The sequence below is a fragment of the Diadema antillarum genome, unplaced genomic scaffold (genome assembly GCF_040938485.1).
Source record: "Diadema antillarum isolate AM-2024a unplaced genomic scaffold, OU_Dant_1.0 seq00000956_RagTag, whole genome shotgun sequence".
Taxonomy (NCBI): domain Eukaryota; kingdom Metazoa; phylum Echinodermata; class Echinoidea; order Diadematoida; family Diadematidae; genus Diadema; species Diadema antillarum.
In genome coordinates, this window is record NW_027271804.1 from 339588 (window position 1) to 363536 (window position 23949).

General features: G+C 40.4%; 1 protein-coding gene across 1 annotated transcript in view; it reads right to left on the reverse strand.

Moving 5' to 3' along the window:
* LOC139741830 (receptor tyrosine-protein kinase erbB-4-like) overlaps positions 1 to 23949 on the reverse strand; it is a 167355-nt gene that overhangs the window by 35180 nt on the left and 108226 nt on the right. Inside the window, exons 2-11 of the mRNA XM_071652411.1 lie at positions 16745 to 17107; positions 14911 to 15048; positions 14367 to 14432; positions 12754 to 12872; positions 12064 to 12205; positions 10508 to 10609; positions 9743 to 9854; positions 8613 to 8777; positions 5311 to 5318; positions 4834 to 5031 (exon numbers count right to left, since the gene is read on the reverse strand). Of these exons, the coding sequence (XP_071508512.1) occupies positions 4834 to 5031; positions 5311 to 5318; positions 8613 to 8777; positions 9743 to 9854; positions 10508 to 10609; positions 12064 to 12205; positions 12754 to 12872; positions 14367 to 14432; positions 14911 to 15048; positions 16745 to 17107 (1413 nt within the window). The remainder of the gene's footprint in view (positions 1 to 4833; positions 5032 to 5310; positions 5319 to 8612; positions 8778 to 9742; positions 9855 to 10507; positions 10610 to 12063; positions 12206 to 12753; positions 12873 to 14366; positions 14433 to 14910; positions 15049 to 16744; positions 17108 to 23949) is intronic.

Sequence of the window (23949 nt, forward strand, 5' to 3'; positions counted from 1 at the left end):
CCACACAACAGGATCAGCATTTTTTTTTTTTTTTTTGGGGGGGGGGGGGAGGAGGGGAGGGGTAATAATGTTTTCACAATATGCATCTTTGTCTGTAGTATAGAGCATGTGAGGGCAAATAGCACAATCTTTCATGTGTTAATTCCTTATTGTACTCAAATCGAGGCCAATTGACAAAAGAGTATCATCAGCTGCTTTGGGAGCATTTGGTTGCTTGCGACTGCTAACGAGAGGGGTTGTAACTATTATGGCTTTGAAAATTTTTGTGTTACATGTGTTAAACATAGATGGGTGGGCCGATCAAACACAAATACATTGTACCCGTGATTCAAATCTGAAAAGTTGTATAGATGGATATGTTCAATTTCCCCCTTCATGGCTTGTTGCCACAGGCAAAAGCCTACCTGAAAATTCATGATATTTTCGATACAAGGTCTTAATACTCCACAGAAGATACACACGTACACATGTATATGTATTTCTCCTATTGGCCAAAAGAACATTTGGGCAAAGGGGTTCTTCCCTATAACTTGCCCAACAATGAGCTGTAGTTGCCCTTGGCAAGTATGCAAGTGGGTTTGTAGCCCTATGGCATTACTATTAATTGGCAAGTTGGTCTGTATTGTTAATGTTAAAAGACTTTCAGTAGTTGTGGTTGCGGAGTTCAATTCAAAGGGACTTGGTAGGAGAACTAGAGAATGAAATTGGGTAAAGAGGGAGAGAGGGTGGTGTGTGGAAGGTTACGTTTGTTTGAGGAATTGACCTTTACAAGTAAAGATTAAGTAAATGGGGTCTTTAGACATCACTTCTACACATTTGTTACTCCATTTCCCTAGAAAGACCTGAAGGTGTATGATTTGCATACCTGTTTTTAATAGTAATAATAGAAATAGTTCTTTACATCTTTATTTGGCATGAAGAACTCAACCTTTCGAAAGCTGTCTGAAAAGATACAGAGCTGAGTCCTTGATTTTACGATATGCAAAATGGTACAACTGCTGTGACACAATCGTACACCTGTGCCATTTTATTGCCCACTACATCCTTTAAAGAAACAACAGCCCACAATCAAGTGGAATTGTACCTCTGTCACTATACACAGCTAGTAGTTGTATAAAGTCATACAACTTGGATCCCATATTGGAGGCCATTTTTTTCTTCCGGTTGGACACACACATCCTTCATAGTCGAGAAGAGGTAAGTAGAATGTGGGGACACTGGGCATGAACGGGTTAAACACATGGTGGGGGAAGGGAGGGGGGTATCGGAGGAGGGTAAAACTCTATCTGAAGAGGTAAGTGGGAGGGGGGGGGAGGAATTGTTTGAGGTACATGTAGGGGATGATATTGCACAAGTTTTGTGGAGGGGGAGGGAGATTGGCAGGAAATCCAAACTCCCATTTGAGAAAAATACTGAGAAGAGCAATAATTAACTAGGGTTGGGGTTTTTTTTTTCTTCAAAATTTTGTGATCAATTTTCATAAAATGACAGATACCGACTTTCCCTATGGAGGATCAATCTTTAACTCTTGAAGTACCACACTACTTTAAAGTACCACAGACTCCCCAGATAGGATGCTTTGTTGCAGGAATTAAAAGGATTAACTTGAGGAGCATCAATGGGCAGGGCTACTCAATGATAACTGCAGTATATTTCTCAATAGCAAAATGAAAAATAAATGTTACTTTCTTTAAGAGGGAAGGGGGAGGAGAGGAGGACTCTTTCATACAAGATGTTGGGGGGGGGGGGACGATATATCATATGATAAATATTTTTAGTTCACAAAGTTTGCTGCATGGTCATCCCACATGATACAAATTGTAAGCCCTGGGTTTCAAGTTAGTGAGACTACAGATGCCGACTATGTATCGCCTCGGCCACTAGCATATCGTACGTTTGTTAGGGATGCCTTCAGAATGGAGAATCGTGTCGAAAATCTATGCGGAACGTCCGGTGTGTTGTAGAGAATGCAAGTTAAGGTAAAAGACTGGATGCAATATACTATCATGTTCTCATGCACAGATGGCATTACAGGTTAGATTGTTGCCGTTTCCGTTAGTGGTGTTTCTGTGATAGTTCATTTCTATCAGCTTTATTTTTTTTCCAGGTAGTTTAATTAAGGTGTTAAAAGTTGTGGCACTACATGTTACACGAGCGGATGTCTTATTAGTGGCTGTGCAGATGTTGGTGTTGGTGATGCAGGTGTTTCAATATCCTTGTCCTGGTTTATACTACACATTGAATCAATACCAGAAAATCCTATTTGCTGGAACTTTATTATAGAATTTATTTGACAATTTTTCCCCAGTTTTTTCTTCCACATTTATTTATTTTTTTTTGTTACCATCAGGGAACTTATAGCCAAATCTATAATCATTTAATACCACACATTTAATTTACTCATTTATCTATTTCTAATCTAATCTTTTATGAAAGATTCTCATATTGTAATTCATGGCTCCTTCAATTCATTCAGGTCTTAGAGGGAACTGAATACAGAAAATAAAATCACATTTAGTGAGCTGTATATTAAGGAGAGTTTTCTGCCATGAAAACTTGCTAGAAATTTGCCATCTCCTTTAAAGAATTTTGATATCCATTTCAGGTCAATTCCCTTTTCAGCTAATACATTTTCAAAACATATTTACGTAATTGCAGAATTTATTGGCTGTCAAAGACTTCTTCTTTTTTTTTCAGTAACCTCATACATTTAGAAAAATATTTCTTCTTATTCTCTTTAATCACACGATGAAGAGTTATTTGTCTATTTCTTTAATTTGAATATCTTGCTGGCGCAATGGCTCTAATTAATGAAACTTGCCTCATAATTTTGGCTCAGAGAGAGAGACAAAGAAAAACAGTATTTCTGTGACTGAAGAAATAAAATAATGAAAAAGTGCTGCAAATCAAACACTTCCAATTGAACTGAAACCTGTGCATGGTGAATTTAACAGATAATCATGTGCAGAAAAAAAATCAAATAATATTACTGACTGTAAACTGTGCCTGTAAACTGTGCCTATAACCAGAATGTATCAACAAACATAAAACTAGGTGCTGTGCAGTGAAAATTGTATCTATATATTCAGACTATAACTATTTGGTCTTATGCTTGAAGAGGGATACAAAGTACTGTATTTTACTATTTTCTTGGACCTAGATATTCTCTTCTGGCTTCCAAAAAATACCTTTTGTATCTGTTTCTTACATTTTATGATAAATTCTTAATTGAAAAACACTTATTCAAAAGACAATTTTTTTTTTCTTTTTTCATCTAATATGCTGTTTATGTATCCCTCTTCAGATCATAACGGTTTGTGTGTGGTTGGTGCGAAAAGTGTGTATGTGTGTGACAATTAAGGTAGCTCATTAGCATATATATTCAAAGTGGGTGAGTCCATTCTACCTGTGTGCGAGGGGTGCAAACATGCACTCATGCTCGATGCAGTGGTCAAATTTCTTAATTGCATGCAGGGGGGAAGGGCCAACTGAGAACCATGCGATTCCAAGCAACTTGCCAGAGAACTTGCCAGAAAATTTCATTAACAGAGCAAGATAATAATAAAAACCCGCATAAAATGGGGGCTAGCAATCGGTGAATTTGATTGATGTCAGAAAAATATGTAGATGCATGATGCATTTCTCTTGGCAAATTGCTTTATCTGATGATAATACATGCCAAACTGTCAGGTTTTATTGATAAGTGGTGAAAAAAAAGGACATGCAAAGGATACAATGTAGTTGGTGCAAGAGAAGTTGGTTAAATTAAAGAAATATGCATGCAATCATACAATGTCAATATCACAAGCAAAAAATAACATGCTGATACTGCAAGCATTAAGGACAAGACTTAAAGGGAATAGGGGGAAAAAGTCAAGCAAAAAAGGTTAAACATTCCCACAGCATGCAGTGACATATGAACTTTGCTTCCCCAAAATGCATTGGGCTTGAATGAACTGTCTGGATAAAACACACTTTAACACTGTTTGACAAATCAAATCTATAAATAGGTGTGCCCACACATCAATGTATGGTCTTTCTGACTTTTCCCATTTGTATTTTTTCCGATCTGGCAAGCAGATGGAATTAGTAAAAATCAGCGAAAGTGCAGAGAAATATGAAACATTCTTGTGAGGAAGATTTAAAGGTACATTCTAAATAGACACTCTTCCCTAAACTGCTTTGTTCTTGAAATGCAACACACCACCAAAGATTTGTGAAAATTTGCGCATGACTGTTCATTTTAGGGTGCCAGAAATTGTCATGTTCGAAATCAAGACCAGTTCATTCTAGCTCATAGTTAAAGAGTTCAGCTACATGACTCTGATTAGACAAGCGAAAACAGTTTGGAGCTAAGCGTGGGAAGCTGAATCAATTAAGATGATGAATCAAGCAACATTCAGATGTTATTAGTTCACTGTAAATGTTGGCAGATTAGACAAGCATGATCATTGGATTAAAGGAGGAATATGTGCAGTGCATGCAAGTTGTGCAAACATACGGCGGTAGAACATGAACGTTAGTACTACATCTACCCATGCATTGATACACAGGGGACCATGAAACCCATTTTTTAAGTAACATAATATGCAACCCACTGATATAAAAGTTTTACATTTCAGAATAGCACAGTAACAAATGTACACACTTTTGCCTTGTTTTCATACAGCAAATATGTTGATTGGTATTCAGGTGAGAACTCAATTGATTAAGGGTCTAGGTGGGGTAGTGAATTTTTCACGTATGTTTCTGAGGAGAAGAGGGAAATGTCGGTGGAGTTATTAACGATATGGTCGGGGGGGGGGGGGAGGTGGAACTGTGCAGAATACTCACTACAAAGAGATTTGTCTCGGTTGTTCTCGAAGGACACCGAGAAGTCGTCCTTGACGAGGGGCAAAAACGCGCCCTCGTCAAGGTAGCAGAGGTTCCCGTTATTTTGGACGTAGACGCCTCCGTTGGTAATGCTCTTGAGAGAGACGAAGTTGGCAGTCTCCACGAAAGTGTTATCAAGTATGGCCAAGGCGGCGAACTCTCTATAGGAACACGACAGAATCGCGAATGTGAAGGACAAATCATTTGTTAGGCATCCCAGAGCATCGGAGAGAACAAAAAAAAAATAATAATGATTGAGGAGAGAGATTAGCACATTACACTTGTGTTAGACATGCTCTCCATCAAAAATGATTGTTCAGTGACTAGATTCACTGACGAGAATGATGATAAAAACAAAGAAATAAAATTGATAATCTACCACGTGAATAAATGAGGAATGTATGAAATCATACAAAAATAAAAAAGTGGAGTGAAAACTGGGTTCACTTCCTATGTGCTCTTTGGGATTGATATAACGTGCAAGATATAAAGACGATCCTGTCCTGTGCTGTCCGTCAACGAAGTCTTCTTGCTGTACTGACTGGGTTCCTGAGACCATCCGCTAAAAGAGTTGGTTGTAGCCTTTTCTTTTCTGCACCTGTAAAAACGCTTTCCCTGTTGGAATTCAAACTTTTGCTGGTTAGTTGGTGAATGGGGTTAGAACTACGTACATCCATGTAAGTTCTACTTCATGCAAGGGTGAACATGCAATCCTGTGCCTCACAAAATCTTGTTTTTGTTTTTGTTTTGTTTTTTCATGCAGTCACTAGTTTGGGATTCTCCCAGGCCAGCGACAAGCAAAGGGATGGTGCAAGTGATGTCGAGGATGCCAACGAAACAAAAAAAGGGGAAAAAATATAAATAATCGAAGAATGTGGAGGTGGGGGATCGACAGGCATGGGACTTCGTGGCGGGAAGGGGGGGTGGGACTGTGAGGGGATTACTTACGACACTCTTGCGGGTCACGGTTCTCCTCGACCGTGATGTCCTGCACGTTTGATTGCCTTATCGACTCAAACATGCTACTCTTGGCGTAGCAGAGTTTGGCGTTCCCCTGCAGGGTGATGTCCCCCGTGGAGACCTGGCGGAGGCTGGTCATCCCGAGGAACTCGAGAAATGACATCGTGACATGGAGAGCCTCCGTCAGCCGGTCCAATCTATGTCATTTTGTGTTTGTTTGTTTGTTCATTCGTTTGTTTCACATTCAGCGTGCCGATGGAGCATCCATGTTTGGAGATGTTTGTTTGTTTGTGTCGTTGGGAAAGAGACAATGTGCAATGTACATTGAGACACCTGATGCTTATGAAACCAACTTGAGTTTGGGGGGGGGGGGGGTGAATGTAAGTATAAAACTCTTCCCAGTCTATAATCTTGACAAACTTAGATTCAAACCGATCACCAAAACTATGGCTGATAATGTCAACTCTCTTCAAACTTGTAACGACAGCACAACATACTCGAATTATGCTCTTCCCCTAGCTGTTTCTGTTCAACAAGTGATCTCTTTATCTGCTCCATCTCTGCTCAACTTCCTTCCACTAAAAAATTGAGTTTGAAGTTTGACACTCCCTCCTCAACTTTTTTTTTTTTACCTCTGACATGGTTTACGGTCCGATGTACAATGTAATTAGCAGATAAATTGTCACAACATACCAGAAACATTGACCTTTCTTCAACATTTATGAGATTACCTCAGTAGATGCAGCCAAAAAGCAAATCTGGCCTTGACCTTGACACCCGATTCTCAGCACAATAAAGCTAAAGAATATCTCAACAGATTGCGCTGACTTTGGTGAAGCTCATACTCATTTGGACGAGAGTTCATACAATCCGTTTTCAGTTTAATATGACCAACATGCAAATACGTCTTTGGGCTGCTGTCAAATCTGACCTTGACATGTCACATTTTCTCAGTTTTTCCCATATGTCTAGTAGTCCTATCCAGCGTCGTTTAATTTTGCCACACATCTGCTGTGTGACAAATGATGGATGTATCATTCAGACTTTTCGCCATTTACCAAAAAAATATCTTTCAACATAAGATAACAAAAATCTAAACCTAATCGAACATGTGATAGAAAACTGTTTGAAGACACTTTCAAGATAAGTAAAATGAATGGGGGTTTCTTGGGGTCACAATATAATTATGTGCAACAAGGTATTGGACTTGGATGGAAGTTACTCACCATGTACATTTTGATTCACAAATGTGAATTAATGCATTTCAGAAGGTCTACATGAAACAAGACATATGTACTGATTTTAATACTTGTTTTCATACAAATATATATATCTTGCAGTCAAGAACTCCACAGCACACATGTGGTTCAGCAGTTATACCATGAATTAAAGTAATATGCAATGATAGGATTTTTGGAGCAATACATGTGGTAAATTGTTGGTCATGTTCTAATTGTTACCACCACAAAATAGCTGCAGAAGCCATCCTGGTTATGAGACATGAAACCAAAATATTTTTCTCATATCACATTCCTGACTTCTCTCTTTAAACTGCAGCCAGAAAGCATGGTTTTGCATGCATTTGCTTCTATCATCTTTTGGAGGGGAAATATATACATATATATAATATATGATAATATATATATGTAGTGTTAGTTGGCTGAAATGCCAAAGACCACACACTTTTACTGTTTTTGATCGAACATGTAACATAGTAGCAGATACATTTCACATCATCTCATAAAGTTGCTGAAAATTTAAGCAGAGTGTCTTTGAATTTTGTTCTCAATACATCAACTAAGTCATTGACAACAATTTCAAAGCGTATGGAATGTGGGAACAAAACATCAAACTTGAGTTACAAAAGCCAAATTGAGTATCTCCCCCAGACATGAAAAAAAGAGACACCAGCTCAGCATAGTGACAATGACTTTCTGGATCACAACCGTAAATACAACAAGATCTTATTTTTTTTTAATTTCTTGTGGAGATTCCATGATTTGAAGGAAAGCTCGGGACACAGATTCTTTGAAGTAAAAGCATGTTCGTATTTCATCAAATGTTTTATACAAATTCATACTCACACTAAATATCCCAATCGTTAAACAAAACTATGTACAAATCACTTGTACATACAAATGTGTGTGTATATACTGTATGTTTATATATATATATATATTATATATATATATATATATATATATATATATATATATATATATATATATATACATGTATAGAATATAAAATCACATGTAAATAAATGTACAAATGTGTGTGTGTGTGTGTATGTGTAAGAGAGAGAGAGACAGACAGACAGAAAGAGAATACTGTAAAAGTGGATATTTTCGCGCGACTGTTTTTTCGCGCTTGGCAGGGAAAGAAGAGATTCACATGTTTTTAATTCCGTGGAATCAAGATACCAAGTACAGGAACATATAGCAAGCAAAACTATTCGAGTGCTTTTATTTTCGTGGTAGTTTCTGGTTGCGCGAAATTCATGAAAATTTCAACACCACGAAAATTTCCACTTTTACAGTACCAAAAGAAAAGAAATACCATGCTACCAAGATGGAAGCAGCATGTGTAAAAGAAAAAAAAAATGAAAAAGAAAAAAAAAAGGTATTAAGAAACAGAAAGAAATGAAAAGAAAAGAAACAAAGAATAACAAGACAAAAGAGAGTGGGGGGGGGGGGGGGGGGGACAATTCAAGTAAGTCCCGAGAAAAATCACAGCAGTGAAAAGTGAAATCAGACAGGGTCTATGTCTGGATTCCTTACCCGTAAAGTGCACGGCCGTCGATCCGCTCCAGGTTGCGGAAACTCGACAAGTTGGTCAGCTCGGTGTGGTCAGCCTGGACGGACAGGTAGCCGGTGATGTGCTTGACCGTGCTGAACACCTCCAGCTCCCGCGGATGAAAGCCGATGCGACCTTCAAAGATATCCCTACGAGCGCAGTGCAGACACCCAAGAATGAATGAATACCAGCAGTTTGTTCTCTATACATGACTGCTGAAATGCAGTTTAAATGCTAACAAAAGCGAAATGAAACTTCCACCACTTGTTTCTGTTTGATTGTTTTCTTTTAACCCATTGAGGACAGGCAGATTTTGCAACAACTTGCATTACACTTGCCCGAATGTACTCGGAACTCGTCCTCAACAGGTTAAAGCCCACTCGAATACACTGAGAGGCAATCCGCTTTTGAAGCTTCAAATGTGAACATGCAGTCCTCCCTCGGTATGTATCCCATCCTTCCAGCTATCTATCAAGATATCTATCAAGATATTAATTTATCCATCTACTTTGATATATATACATCTATCCAGTTATCTATCTATCTATCTATCTATCTGTCTATCCAGATATCTCCCAATCTATCCAGATATCTATCCATCTGTTCATATATCTAAGCATCTAGACAGATATCTATGACACTGTATCCATCTATCCAGATACCTATCCACCTATCCTAATAAAATTTTACCAAGATATATATTCATCTATCCTAATATCTATCATCTATCAATATATCTATCCAGATATCTGGCCATTTGCCCATATATCTATCCATCTGTCTACATATCTATCTATCTATCAAAACAAAATCCATCTATCTATCCATATTTCTATCCATAAATTCAGATACCCTTCTATCTAGATATCTACCTATCAAGATATCTATCTATCTATCCATCTATCCAGATATATCTACAGATCAAGATATATGTCTATCCATCTATCCAGATAACTATCCACTTATCCATCCATCTATCCAGATATCTATCTATCCTGACATCTATCCACATATCCAATATCTCTTATCTATCCAGATATGTATCCATCTAGTTTTCTATCTATTTAGATATCAATCTATCTATTTGGATCATCTCTCTCTCCCTCATACACACCCATGGAGTGACCTGGATGTAATGATGAGGTTTCCGTTGATCTTGGTGCAATTCCTGAACCGATCGAGGTGAGTCTCATCCAAGATTTCTTTGGCTTCCAGCCCGCTGCATGCTGGGAGAATGAAAAGAATGAGGTAAGTGTAACTAACCGCATATGGAATGCACAACAAAAATCTATACTCTTTAAAAAAAAAAGAAAAAAAGATAGCAATGGATAACTGGGAATGCAGATTACTATCTCCATGGTGTAATCTTTAAAAGGCTCATGACAACTTCTAGGAAAAACGATCCCTCTTTGTTGCTTTTTTCATCTCAATGAAAATGTCTATTCCGGCACCTTTTTGAACTATACATAAAAGAAACCTGTACAATGTGAGCCCTCATTGATGAAATTTCTTCTTAAAATGAACTTATCAGAGTGTGACTTATTTAGGATCATGCAATCAACTCTGGTGTCATTTCTGAGCGGCACAGCTACGGAGCACGCAAACAAAACTTAAGCTGATGGGTGCAATTCGCTCCTCATCGTAATCCATACTTGGTGTAAGATGATAATAAACTAGATTTGGCGTAAGGCAATGACCGCAGCTGACCAATACCGATTGAGTTCTGAAAGCCAGTGAAGTAGAATTCTTTGCCGCTCTCCCCACTCCTATTAGCTTTTGTCCATTTGCGTAACCACCGCAGGAGGATTTGAAATCCCGACACGACGGGATCATCCAGTGATCCCAAATCTGATGAGATTTGGAGCCTCCGAATACTCACTGCTTGGACAGACACCGTCGCACGGGATGCATTCGTTGTCCTGTTCCCGCTTGCCCGGTCCGCAGACTTTGACGCAGTTGTCCCCATCAATCAAAACATTTTCTGAAATGGAGGGAGAGAAAGAGAATGAGAGAAGCAGACAGACAGACAGACACACACACACACACAGAGACAGAGACAGAAAGAGTCGATCAGGCATGATGTCTTGAAAGACAAACACATCAAGCATTTGTTTTTTCAGGATTGCAGTTGTGAACTGACAGAAAATCTGCAGGTTACATGCAAGAGCTAGGGGTAATGATTATCACACAATGCACTCCTCTGACATACCTTTACAAAAAGTAAAGAGGTTTTCATTTTTTTGTGGCTGCTTACTGACAGTTTCTAACTAGGCAGACAAATAAATAGATGAATAAAGATATGGATGACTGAACTGTTGATAAACAAATAGAGACTGAGGAATGAATAATCGATGTAGCAGTGCAGCATGTCTTGGGAGGAAGTGGATCTTGCCGATGCTCCCATGGGTAGCAACGGAGAACATCATATGCTCTCTCCTCCACCACCCATCTCGTAGGCCAACCTCTCTTCCGCCCTCGCGTCAGCAATTCATTGTCCCATCTGCTATCGCATGACCTATCTAAAGCTGAATCTGAGATCCCTTCGTAGACAGGGACGTCTCATCACCCCAGCACCTGTCTGTCACAATCCGGAGTGGGGGTGGGTGTCGAGGGTAGAGGGGGGTGGACGGGATGGCATGCGGGGAGGGGCTGGGGGTCACATGAGCAGTTTTGCATCTGGTGTACGTGAACATGAGATGCTAAAGTGAATGTGCTGGCTTTTGTTACTTCCCCACATCTCCCATCAAGCCCTCCCCCATCCTATTCCTCCTCCCCCTCCCAGGGCAAGGGGTTTCAACCACTTCTGTCATCCCATACCATCATTCAATACTCTTCTCTGGTTACAGGAGGCAGTGCATCTTCATCTAAACCCTTTATGTGCTCGCATACTTAACTGGAACTTTCCAAGCTATCTGATGAGCACTAGGCTCATTCTCTCTAAAAACTAGACTGCAGGTTCTCTCCACAGCTAAAATCTGCTTGATTCCCAGTACAATCTTTTTCTATTCTTTCCTACTGTTGTATCATGCAAGAGTTATCTTTCTTTTTTTGGCAGGAGGACCAAATCACCAAAAATGTTGTCTTTTAAGTGAGTTTTCCCATATTTCCATACTTTACGGTTTACTTTGACTTCATGGAAAGAAACACATTCTTCATCTACATCTGATTAAATGTCTGTACTCTGTTCTGAAGTCAACTTGTCCTATACTTTGTGCTTTAATAAATGAGTTTAGAAGAACTTCATTAAAAACTTTGGCAGTCCACTCAGCTGTGACGTGATGCTGACACAGTTCAGCATCAAGTTCACTGTGATCAGGCATTTTGAAGACTGTTCCTAATTCTATACTCAAGCAAGCACTTCAAATGGTGCCACAATTTCTCATAATATTTTGTATGTTTCTCTGGTGTTTGCATGCATGTTTCTGTATAAGTTACCTGGGCAGTTCTTCAAGCACCTCGAGCCATAGGAGTATCGGAAGTTAGGGTTGAGGACGTTGGTGAACGTGGTCCTGTCGTACTCCTCCCTACGAGGGCAGCTTTCCACACACGTGTTGTCGAGCGAAAATTGACGGCAGGCCTGGAGGCATTGGCGAAGCAAATACGACGCATTACGTTATGTTCATATAATGGCATTAAGATTCACCATAGACAGTAAAGAGTGTATTGGGGCAATAGTCAGCTTTGGGAAAAATTTTCCCACCTCTTTCAGTGTTAACACAGCAAAATCTGGGAGGATTCCAAGAATAAGCTATCATGGAGATTCTTTACATTACACACATCTCAACAGGTCACAATAATCTCTTAGGAGAACTCTTATATTTTTTTTAGATGTATTTTATACTTTCCTGGGAACCACCTGCAGAATCGGCAAGACTGGCGGGTACAATCTGGCCGGTATTTGAACCCTGGCTCCCCTGTCTATGAGAGCCCAGTGCCTTAATCGCTCCCTCCACAGATCTCCTCAAAAGCAGTTACTCTTCACAGAAAACCACACATAACAGCTTTTCGAAGTGGTGGAGCGGTGAAATGGCATGGCGTAGTAGCACGGCATAAGGTGGAATGATTAATATGATAGAAGATGGGAGGGCACAGGGCCAGATAGAGAAGGGTAGAGAGGTGGCTTACCAAGCAGCCGGCATTGGTGGAGTTGGTGCAGCCCGCTGCACAGCTCCTATGGCAACAGTCGGCCTGGGTGCGGCCCCGACACCGGTAGTCACAGGTGGAACTGCAAATCTTGAGGGTCACTGAGATGGAAGGATGATCCGCAAAAAGAGAGAAAGAGAAAGAGGATTTGTAGACAACTGCAAAGTATTGCTGACAATCTTTTTTTTCCCTCTATACAAGCAGACCTCAGTTTGTCATGTGAATTTCCTCTAACATTATGACGTAATAAGGGGAAAAAATCTGTTAGATATTGTGGCTATGCATAGAAATAAAAAATAGTTAAAGGAAATCTAAAGATTTTGTCTTTTCTTTGTCAGCAAGAGATGTACAAAATTCATGAAAATTTTGACATGTACACATCACGAAGAACCTTCACATAGCTTTTGACATTGATGTATACACTAACAGTTCTGAAAACAAAAGGAAGAAAGCAAAACATGATAATGACACATTTGAGATTATAAAAGCTCTTCATGTCATGTGCAGCCAGTGGGATGTACTGGGAGTCCCCCTATGTTCGTATCCTCCGCAATGCAATGCAGCGAGAGGTTTTTTTTTCTTTCAGGAGTACGCCTTTGGGCATCTCACCATCGATCAGGTCTAATTGCCTCTCAAAGGTGACTAATTAACTAAATGGATGCAGTCGTGACCTCCGTGCGCTCGACCTAATTGGGCCAAAAAAGGGGTGAATCATTTACTGCAATCTGGAGCTGCTACCGGGAACTGCTCACTGAGGAACATAGGGGCCCCCATGCATTCTTCGACGGGAGATGGATTAGAAACAAGAAAGGAATTCCACTTCACTTCTTTCTGATGCAAGCGAGATACCCCAAATATATTTCTCTCCTTGTTCTCCCTCTCAAATCAAAACACTTTGACCCCCCTGGACTTGAACCTTCACCTCTTGACCTTTCCTAAGCTGACTGTTTTTGGTATGCCGGTAATGTAACCAGCCAAAGTGTGGATCCTGAAGCGATCTTTTCATCCAAACAACTTTACGTGTAGTTACCTATCACTCACGTGACATCGATCTTGTTACGAAAATAAAAACAGAAGCTCTCTCGATGATGATTTTTTATGTTTGTTCTTCTGTTGGTTTTTCACACTGTGTTCATATTCTAAGGGGTATGGCATAAGAATGTCAATATTCCTTTGTCGACCCACCTGAAAAGCAATGCAAATATTACTCATCTTTCAATATCAATTGATCATATTTGCACTTTCATCCTATACTGAATACTACTGATTCCACAAAGGAAAGTCACTCCATTACATCCCCACATATATGAATATGAGGGACCAAAGAGTGTACACCTCTTTCGTACTTTGGGGATGAGCATTAGACATACAGTACTTACATTGGCTTTCAATCCATCACCAAAATCAGATAATAATGATAATTTCCCAAACTGTTTTGTTTACTTTGAGCACTGATTGGCACAGAAAACCCCATAGCATTGTACGCATTGGCCAAAGACCCTGGCATAGAAAGGGTTACAGAAAGAAAATAGTCTTCCTGTGCTAAAAACTGGACTGAGTCAAAACTACGAAGATGGAACTGAGGCAATACTTACACGTTTGGCAGTGTTCGGGACCAGGGCCCCAGCAGTTTCCATCGCAAGACTCATGGCACTGAATTTCTGGAGAACAATTAAGGCAGATAAATCGATCACTAGGAATGGTAAAAGCCAGCATTACCGCAATGATGCGGAAAACTTTTTCTGTATGAGTTTATTACACTGCTTGTTGAAATGGTTTACGTTGAAAGTTATCTAACATGTGCAGCTACAAACCTGGAGTGCAAATGACAATTTCAAGGTGACTAAAAACTCCTTTAAGTTGAGGCAGCCACAGCCAGAAAAGAGTTGAAAACACTATATGACTTCACATTATCAAGAAAGCAAATGTAAACCTTGATCTGTCGCTTTCACAAAGGCACACTCATTAAGAGAGAAGTAAATATATAGTAGACTTTCAAATGCAAAAACAGGAAGATACTCAAAATACCTAAAAACTCTACACATACAGAACTGAGACAGAGATAGACAGGCAGACAGACAGACAGACAGATAGATGGGGGGGGGGAAGAAAGTGTGCATGTGTAAATTTGGGACTTACCCGAACAATCTCTCTTTGGGTGGCCGTCCCACATGGAGATGTTGGCCACGAGACCCGGCTGCATGTCATCCCAGGCGATGGTCTCCACGTAGCATAGCTGGTTGTTCTGATGGAAGTAGACCTCGCCTCGTAGAATTTCTGTTAGGAGGGGAAAGGGGGTGGGAAGGGGGAGGGGAAGGGAGAAGGGCGTGGTAGGAGGGGAGGAAGAAGAGATTGATATCCATAAATACCATACCAAGCAAACCATGATGAATGCATATACCGTGTAGATATATACTGCATATGTACATATGTAAATATACAATATATTTCAGGAAATATATGATATATTATATCATATATTTCCTGAAGATACATTTGAAGCAAAAAGGCACTACTTCTACATATATAATACAGTCAACCTTTTTATCATGCCCACCCACGGGAGGTGAAAAAGGTGGCTGCTATTGATAGGTAGCTGCTATAGTCAGGGTATTTAATACAGCTTTTCCCTTATAGGAAATTTTTGTAAGTATGCAGTATACGGCAGGTGGCCGCTATAAACAAGTGCTCACTATGGCAGGTTTGACTGTACATATCGTCGCTGGGGCGACAAGACCTTGTATCTGCAATTTTGGTAAAAATGACTTTTTTGGATTAATGTTCACATAATGGGTTAAGTGATGTCCTGTCCAAATTCCAACTGTCGTACTCCAAAAATGAAGCCACCATGGCGTGTCAAAGGAAAGGCCATCCCATTCGCCACAGTGCTTTGCCGCTGTGTTTTTTGGCTCTCCTGAACATTTGACATTTTGTAGATACGAGGTCTTGTCGCCTCAGCGACGATATGTATTTTCATAGTTTGAATGACATTCTGGGTCTCAACCATCAAGATAAACAAGAATACGAGACGATGATCAATGAACCAGGAGATATCCGTTTTATATTTTTGTGACCTTTTTCCACCGCTGAATATTTTCTTTATGAATAGCTGTAAAGCACAATTCCTGACGTCAACCAAGGTTTATGTGCTGAGCCAATCCATGACCATTGTTGGTGATGGAGGTGTTTGACTTTAGAGAAATGAAACATTAAAAGTCTAAGCAGTTAGTTGCAAACATTGTTTCCAAAACATGAATGACATATGACCAGCATTGGAGCCATAATGCTGTAACCACAGCCCCATGCTGATTTCTGACTTCCGATACATCTGATACTGTTTGAAATAATCTACAAAGATAAGGGCTTATACTGGAGTAAGATGCTAATGCACTACATGGGTTGTACATACAGGTTTCTGGGCTGTGTTAAATCAACAATGGTCAACATTGCACATTAATTACAATACCCATTGTTCTTCCTTTGTGCCCTTGCTTGCGTGAATGCAACAACAGAAATGATTCTATGAGTTTCATTCTTTGCCAAGTTGCAAGAAAATTGATAATGTGGAACATGAAACTGAGAATGCAGTGTACCGATGTAGAAAATCATTAATTTGAGAACACTTTGCAAAATATTTCTCTTTACAGCCTGTAGTTCCTACGACATGCTATGGGCTTTTCTTTATGGGATTAGTCATTGAAATGGCAACGTGGCTACCGCCCTGTAAGTTCTTTTCCATACTGATGAACATATTGCTGGGATATGAATGTGATGCCAACTAAGCATGGCCAAGTACAAGTTAGTCTACACATAAATGTAGCTATAAACTTGGCACAGATTAGAGATAGGACTATAACTATTCCATCTGCACATTCATGAAGACCAACCTACAGAATCTACAATAGATGGAATGGTCAATGGACGGCTACTGTCCATGCGGATGACCGCGGGGCGGGGCAGGGCAGGGACTCACCGTGGAGTGACGTCAGCCAGATCTCCTCGGTGGCTATGCTGGAGTCCTCCGTATGGAAGGTCAGGGCCACGTAGAGGGCGTACTTGTCCTCGTACAGCCGCGTGCCTCGGATCACGCGCAGGTCGGTGAGCGGGATGACCCGGGCATAGGTCAGGAGGATGAGCACGTAGCCAGTGACCTCACGGATTGAGGACAGGAAGCTGAGGTCATACTCCTGGCCGTGGAGGAAGGAGATCTCCAGGTTGCCGTCCACATAGGTGCAGTTGGTGTACCGCTCCTTGAGGTCGGCGTAGTACCGCGCCTTGGCGTCGGCGTTATCGCTGTTGTAGGGACGGGCGGTGCCTTGGTCGGTGCCGGTGCATACTGGAGATGGTAAGAGAAGAACGTTGAGACCTCATTATCATTGATACAAAGAAAAGACTTGCACGCACGTAAAGTAAGCTTGCAAGGAACATTTTCACAAAAAGTTTATTTTTCATTCAAGGTTGGTCGGCATAATCAGCAGTACCTGTCACTTCTTCAGCAGGCTTTAATAGACTGCAATGTCACATTTCTTATGATTTCTCATCCCCTTGATCTGTATGTACCAGGTAATAAACACACCAACGAAAGCACACACACTCAATTCACTGCTGTACATACACACACAGGCACACACAAGAATACAAAGACACATGCCAAAGTATACATACAAGTCTGAGATGCAAGTATATGCACACACTTACAACCATTGTCAAATCTGCATAAGTGGCCACCTCTGTACAGTGGCCACCTCCTGTATACAGTCACTAAAAAAAAAATCCCTGTGAGACCCTGTCTATAGCAGCCACCTGTATAATTCTAATAGTCACTTTTTTTAGTCTGCTGTAGGTGGCCACTACACACAGGTTTGACTAAATACAATACCAATATGCAGACAGCACAGGATGGACTTAATTATGTAGACTACAGTTTGTACATGAGTATTAAAGAATATATGCTGGAATAGAGCTTTGCTGATGTATACATCTACTTGCAATGTTTCATATATAAAATTAGGAGGAGGAAAAGTGGTGAAGGTTAATAATCATAACAAAGGAAAAAGCTACAGTGTATTTGATTTGGAAGGGACCCCCCCCCCCAAAAAAAAAAAAAAAAAAACCTTTGAAGAATACGAAATCAATGAATTAAAAATAAAAGAAATAATGTAAAATCTGATCGAATCAAATCAAAACATGAGCCAGAGACATCTTCAAAGTCCAGTAAACAAAAAGAAAATCCCTTGCTTTTGATTCCCATTTCTGAATTTGGAATTAATGAGCATATTTTTTTTTTCTTTCTGCATATGATGTTGACTTTGGTGACATTGTTGAGGGGGATGAAATTGATATTTTTCATCTCCTTTTCATTATGTTTGTCCTCGACAAACATGTACAAAAGAGCAATTTTCTTGGCAAACATATTCTTTGAGACCTCTTTATTTTTTTCCATTTTTTTTTTTGGGGGGGGGGAGAGGGGGTCTAGCTTTGCAGGAATCAATTTGCAGTCTTTTTACGTGGAAAAGGGACCACATATCAACTTCTCAGTATAGGGTCTGCCAGAAGAAAAAACAAACAAACTGGAGGCCAGAAATGAACTTTGAATTTACACTGTTCTTTATAGAGAGAAAGAGAGGGATGGAAATTGAGATGGGGGTGGGGGTGGGGGGGGAGAGGGGAGGGGAGATAGAGAGAGAGAAAAATATCAATTTTAGTTTACTGCCACGAATCAAAGTTGGCATCTGACCAAAAGCAGTTTTAACAGGCAGTGAGATACATAGACCCAGGGAATCAGGATTGTTTCTTCATAAACAAGACAAAAACTAGAGAAGCACTCTGAGAGCGCAGACCTCCGCCAAGCATGCAGCTCACATCCACCACTGATCTTGTTCTTCCATAGAGATATCAGTGATTTCCACCCATACGTACTAAAGCCTATAGCATTGTGTGCTTATGTCATAAACCCTCAGCTGCACGGCATGCCTCGCCCCAGCAGAAACTAGAGCACGCACTTTAGTGCGCGCATGCAAACCTCAAATACGCGCAGCCTGAACTCCCAAGTTCATTGACCCTACCTGCCAAAATATCAAAAATCCTTTATAAATTCCCCAAAAAATTCTCGGATCACTACCGAAATTTAATCATCTGTTACTTGTATCATTCTAAACCTCTCCTGCAAGTTTTATCCAAATCCGTCGACTGCTTTTTGAGTTATTTTGCACACGGACAAACTAATAAACCAGCGGTAACGAAAACATAACCTCCTCCCTTGGCGGAGGTAACAATGAGAGACAAGGGGGGAGGGGATAGGGGGAGAGAGAGAGAGAGAGAGAGAGAAAAGGTGGAAGAGAGATGGAGCAAGAGGGAGAAGAGAGAGAGATAAAGATTAATTGAGAAGGTGAAAGAGTAAGTGGGAACATTCAACATGCTAATGTGGATACTTTTCTGTTCTTAACAGATAGACAGCACAGACATGCGAGCAAAATTTCTCTGTTCGGCTCAAATTGTTTTATACTCCATGAGAATCATATCTCTGTTCCCCACCCCCCCCCCCCCCCCCCCACCACCAACATTCCTAGCAGTCACACAAGGGAGTTGGGGAACCCTGGAACTGGCCTATAAAATCATATTTCAGGCCATATCTGGTTGCCCAGTCTATTATGATAGAAAGCCATGTTTGCTGTCCTGAAAAGCCCCAGAGAAATCTCAAGAGACCCACACTCTCTTCAGAGGACACTATTTTTATTTTTCACAGTACCAGTCAGGTTCTCCTCAAAGGTTGGAAAGAATGAAAAGAGTCTGGTTTGTCATAATGTGTACTTTCTATTGGCAGTAACTGGGAAGACGAATGAATGAACGTGTGCCATTTCGCCAAATCACCACAATGCATTTGTGGTCCTCACAAGAAGAGATATCCATCAAGATGTTTGTTTTTTTTTCAATTGCAAGGTTTGTATTAACTCTTTATGTGCCACGTTCGCACTCCCGACTCAGTCGACGGCGTGCCAACTTCACATATTCTGCTCAAACATACAAACCCGCCCAAACCAATCAATAAATCGCCAAATGCCACGGATCAACGAAAGCGTTTCTTGCGATTTTGTTCCTCTCACATATAGCTTGCATTTTCTGTTGTGCTTGACTAGCAAGCGGTATTCCCTACTGAATTTGTGTGAAAATTTTAAGTTTCTGTCACTATTTCATATGCAAAAGTCATGCCTATTTACAATAAAGTAGCTCCTCGTCATTTGAAAGACAAGCAATAACAGATTTGTCATACAATTTACATTAAAGCAATGCTTGCCATTTTCTCTACAAGTTTGATCACGTATGACCAGCTAGACAGAAATGCACAAACGTTATATGGATTTGAAAAACAGAATGTTTTCCCGAAGCATATGACAACGTAGGTGTCTCAGAATAATGTGGCACACGGGGGGTTTATACCATGGCACATAAAGAGTTGAGGGTACTCTTATTAAATGTTGTATTTACTCTCAAGAGTGCATGCGGACAAGGCATTTATCATGACACACTGTGAATGTTTTAATGCAGCAACCACCTGCTACATAAATTACAGCTTAGGTCCCTATAGGGCAAGTTAACTCACATATCATATACGGATTTGTAAAGCAGGAAACATAGTGAAACACATCGGCAAAAGTTATAATATCATGCAGTTTATCTGAGGGCTTTACAAAGGGCATCAAAACAGCATGTGTCTTAGCTCTGTCAAGAGGCGCAGAGAATGATATTAACCCACTGAGGACTAGTCCTGACAATCAGGCAGGTGTCTATGGGAAATATGTGTTATAGCAAAATCAGTCTGTCCTCTATGGGTTAACCTTAAACACTTCTCAGTATAATCAAATCATGTAAGACATGAACTAAGGAAACCAATTATTCAACCTTCAAGCTTGTGTAAACTGTGCATCCATGTGGGGAAAGTTGTGTGATTAAAGCCTGATAGATATATTTTTTTTAAACTGCAAGTAAGAATGGAGCACGTACATGGTCAAAACACTGGTGAAACTGTCAGGGTTTCATAAAATCGCACAGCTTCTGTGGAGTTTTTTTTATTTGGGGTTCATTTATTTGGGTTTTTGGATGGTGCCTCGCAACTTTGGATGAAAGTCTAGTTACATGAGAGAAATGTGGATCTATTCACTGCCAATGTTCAATAACGTCCTATTAGTCTCTATGCTTGGCAAAGTATCAAACACGTTTACACACCAGCTACGCTGAAGCACGTTTCCCCCAGACTAGACTGTAGCAAGTGTGCAGAGAAAGAAATGGGGTGTTGACTCCCGGAGAAGTTCTTCTCAAAATGCAAGTCATCGGGGACCAAGCGGGAGGGTAGGGGATGCCCTCCCAAGTTCGATCAGATGAAATGGGTCATAGACACTGTCAAGGGTGTGGGGGGCTGGTTCCATAAATTTTCGGGTGGAGGGCGGCTTAAACAGGAGGTTGGGTTGGGAACCTGTTGTACGGCACCTGGTGGAAAATGCTCTCAGCCGTGACCTTTGCCAGAACTTCATCTAGAGAAAAGAGGGTACTGAAAATTCCGAGCTCAGGAATCAAGGATTTGGGCTCCCCTTTGACACACTTGAACAATGGGAGCAGAGCATCTCATAAACCAAACACAACAACTATTACGCCTATCATCACTTCCTTTATCACTTGTTCTGGCAGTTAACCCTAAATGTCCTAAAATGATATGAATGCAATTGATCATAATCATAGTGATCATCATACACTAATTATGTTTACCATAATTTTTGTTGATAAAACATCTAATCTTTTCACCTTTTTTACCAATATTATCACATAATTACTTGAGACTCCAAAAATTGCATTCACAATATCTGGATCAATTTAAAGGGACACAGTCCTCACGAAATGTAAAAAAATATGTTGTTGTTGGTACCTCCAATGAACTACTTTCACCAAAAACAAACTTTCAAATCACCAAATAAGCTCGTACATTTTGGTTGAAAAAGTGTGACTCTGCATGGTGAATATGCTAATGAGCAAGTCTTGGTGGAGAGTCATACGTCGTCGATGCACAACTCTTCCCAGCCGTGTTCTGCTCGTTATCCGTACGCTCCCTAGTTTACCCGGATGCATGAAGACGTCGGTGGCTACTCCGACTCGTATTTGACATTGTTTCTACGTTGTGTGTGTGTGTGTGTTTGTGTTTGTGTGTGTTTGTGTGTGTGTGTGTTTGTGTGTGTGTGTTTGTGTGTGTGTGTGTTTGTGTGTGTGTGTGTATGTATTGTGTATTATATTCGCACGTGTGGACGGTACAACTACTAGTAGATGATAGATCTACGGTAGATACGCGTACGCACCCCGTACGCGGTTTGCCCTTCGCATTTATCCAGTCTCAAGCGCAGCTGCAGCCCTGTCGCCGCTCATGCATGTTCTATAGTACGTACAGAGTGTACATATTTGTAGGTAGAAACGATTCTACACAGGCCTGCTAGTACACTATAGGGGCGACCGCATTCATTCTATCTTACATCAGTAGTTTTGCTCGAATCGTGCAGAAAATTTCCCAGGAAAATCCTTTTTTCCGTCCCAGACCCACAAAAGTATCGTGAAAGGTGAGCTGTATGGCTGGGAAATATCGGTAAAACGATGCCGAACATAAGAAAGTTAGGGCCTACAAAATCTTGAAATCGTGTTGTGACCTACCTGTGCGTGGACAATTTGAGAAGCGATGTTTTTACGTGGACCGGCAGGCTGTGGCCCTCGGTTATAAACCGAGAAAACTCCTGAAACCAGATGCAATCCCGACCATTTGCTCACATGAGTTATAAACAGAAACACCTTGAGCATCGACTTCGAAGAGAACCGAGGGAAAAAAGCGTATAGAGAGGTAAGGAAAGTGGCTAGCTATGTTCAATTTACCGTGGGCCTGCAGCCGGGGTTGGACTGCAGTACAGTGCCACTGAGCTAGCTGCTGTCAGTGCCGACTGGACATGCACGGCAAAGTGGAGCGAAATCATATCCCTACGACCCCATGTGTTTACCCTTCCCGGCTCACGTCATATTTTTTTTTTCGAGGAAAGGCGATTATCTGACTACTTACAGAAATATTGAGATACAAACAATATTTTCTTTGAAGAATTCGACTCTCTCATGAACAGGTTATCTTCGGTTTGAATGCCAAAATCGACTGGACGGAGTTGAGTGTACTGTGTATTGGTACTGGTAAGGATTTGCGCGCGAGAGTGGTTTCTACGCTAAGAAGTATGCAACACGGACGGAAGCTAGAAAAGGACCGTGCCTATTTGATGTCACGTTCATGGTATATTTGGTTTAAAAATACATATAAATTCATGTTAACAATATTAATTTTTCGTGAATTATATATATCTAAGCTTGAAATATTTTGTTTGAAATTATAAAACCACAAACTTTCACATTATATGATAAAATTGCAACTAATCATTTGAACACTTAAATTGGTTTTTAGAGGCACGGCTGTCAACTTAGTGAGTAGGGCATGCACTACATAGCATCTTTTTGCCGGCTCTTACACGATCGCTTGCAGGAATTATTTTTCAAAAATCGCGTACGGAGACAATTTTTGATGTCCAAGCGTATAAATTGGTGAAAGTTTATATTTTTTACTCTTCTTAATTATCAGTACAGTGAAAATCTCAGGACTGCTTCCCTTTAAGGAGTTCATGTATTAGCGAAATATGGACTTTATATCAAAGGGGGAGGACCAAAAGGGGAAGTCAAGGAGACATAGCCAAATGAATAAAGATGAGTATGTGAAAAAAAAGTGAAGAAAAGAGAGACTATTTGCTAAGATTGGCAGATGAAACAATCGATATCAAACAACAAAAATACAAACAAAAAGTTTAGAAATGTGCTATCAACTGACAGAGAATGGGGATAAGGGGTTAGGAATAGACCAGAGAGAGAGAAAACAGAGAAAGAGAGAGACAAAAGAAAATAGAGACAAGGATTTGAGAGTGGTTTCCATGGCAACCCCTCCTCCTTGGCCCTCATCCAGACTGACACCTCAAGCTAGAAGTAATTATTGGGGATATGACAGCAGGTGGTTTATTTCATAAGATTTGCAGCATCTAACTTGACGAGGTCACAACTGCCTCACTGGTCCTATTTTCATCTTTCCCTCTGTCTGTCTGTCTGTCTATTTATCTCTCTCTC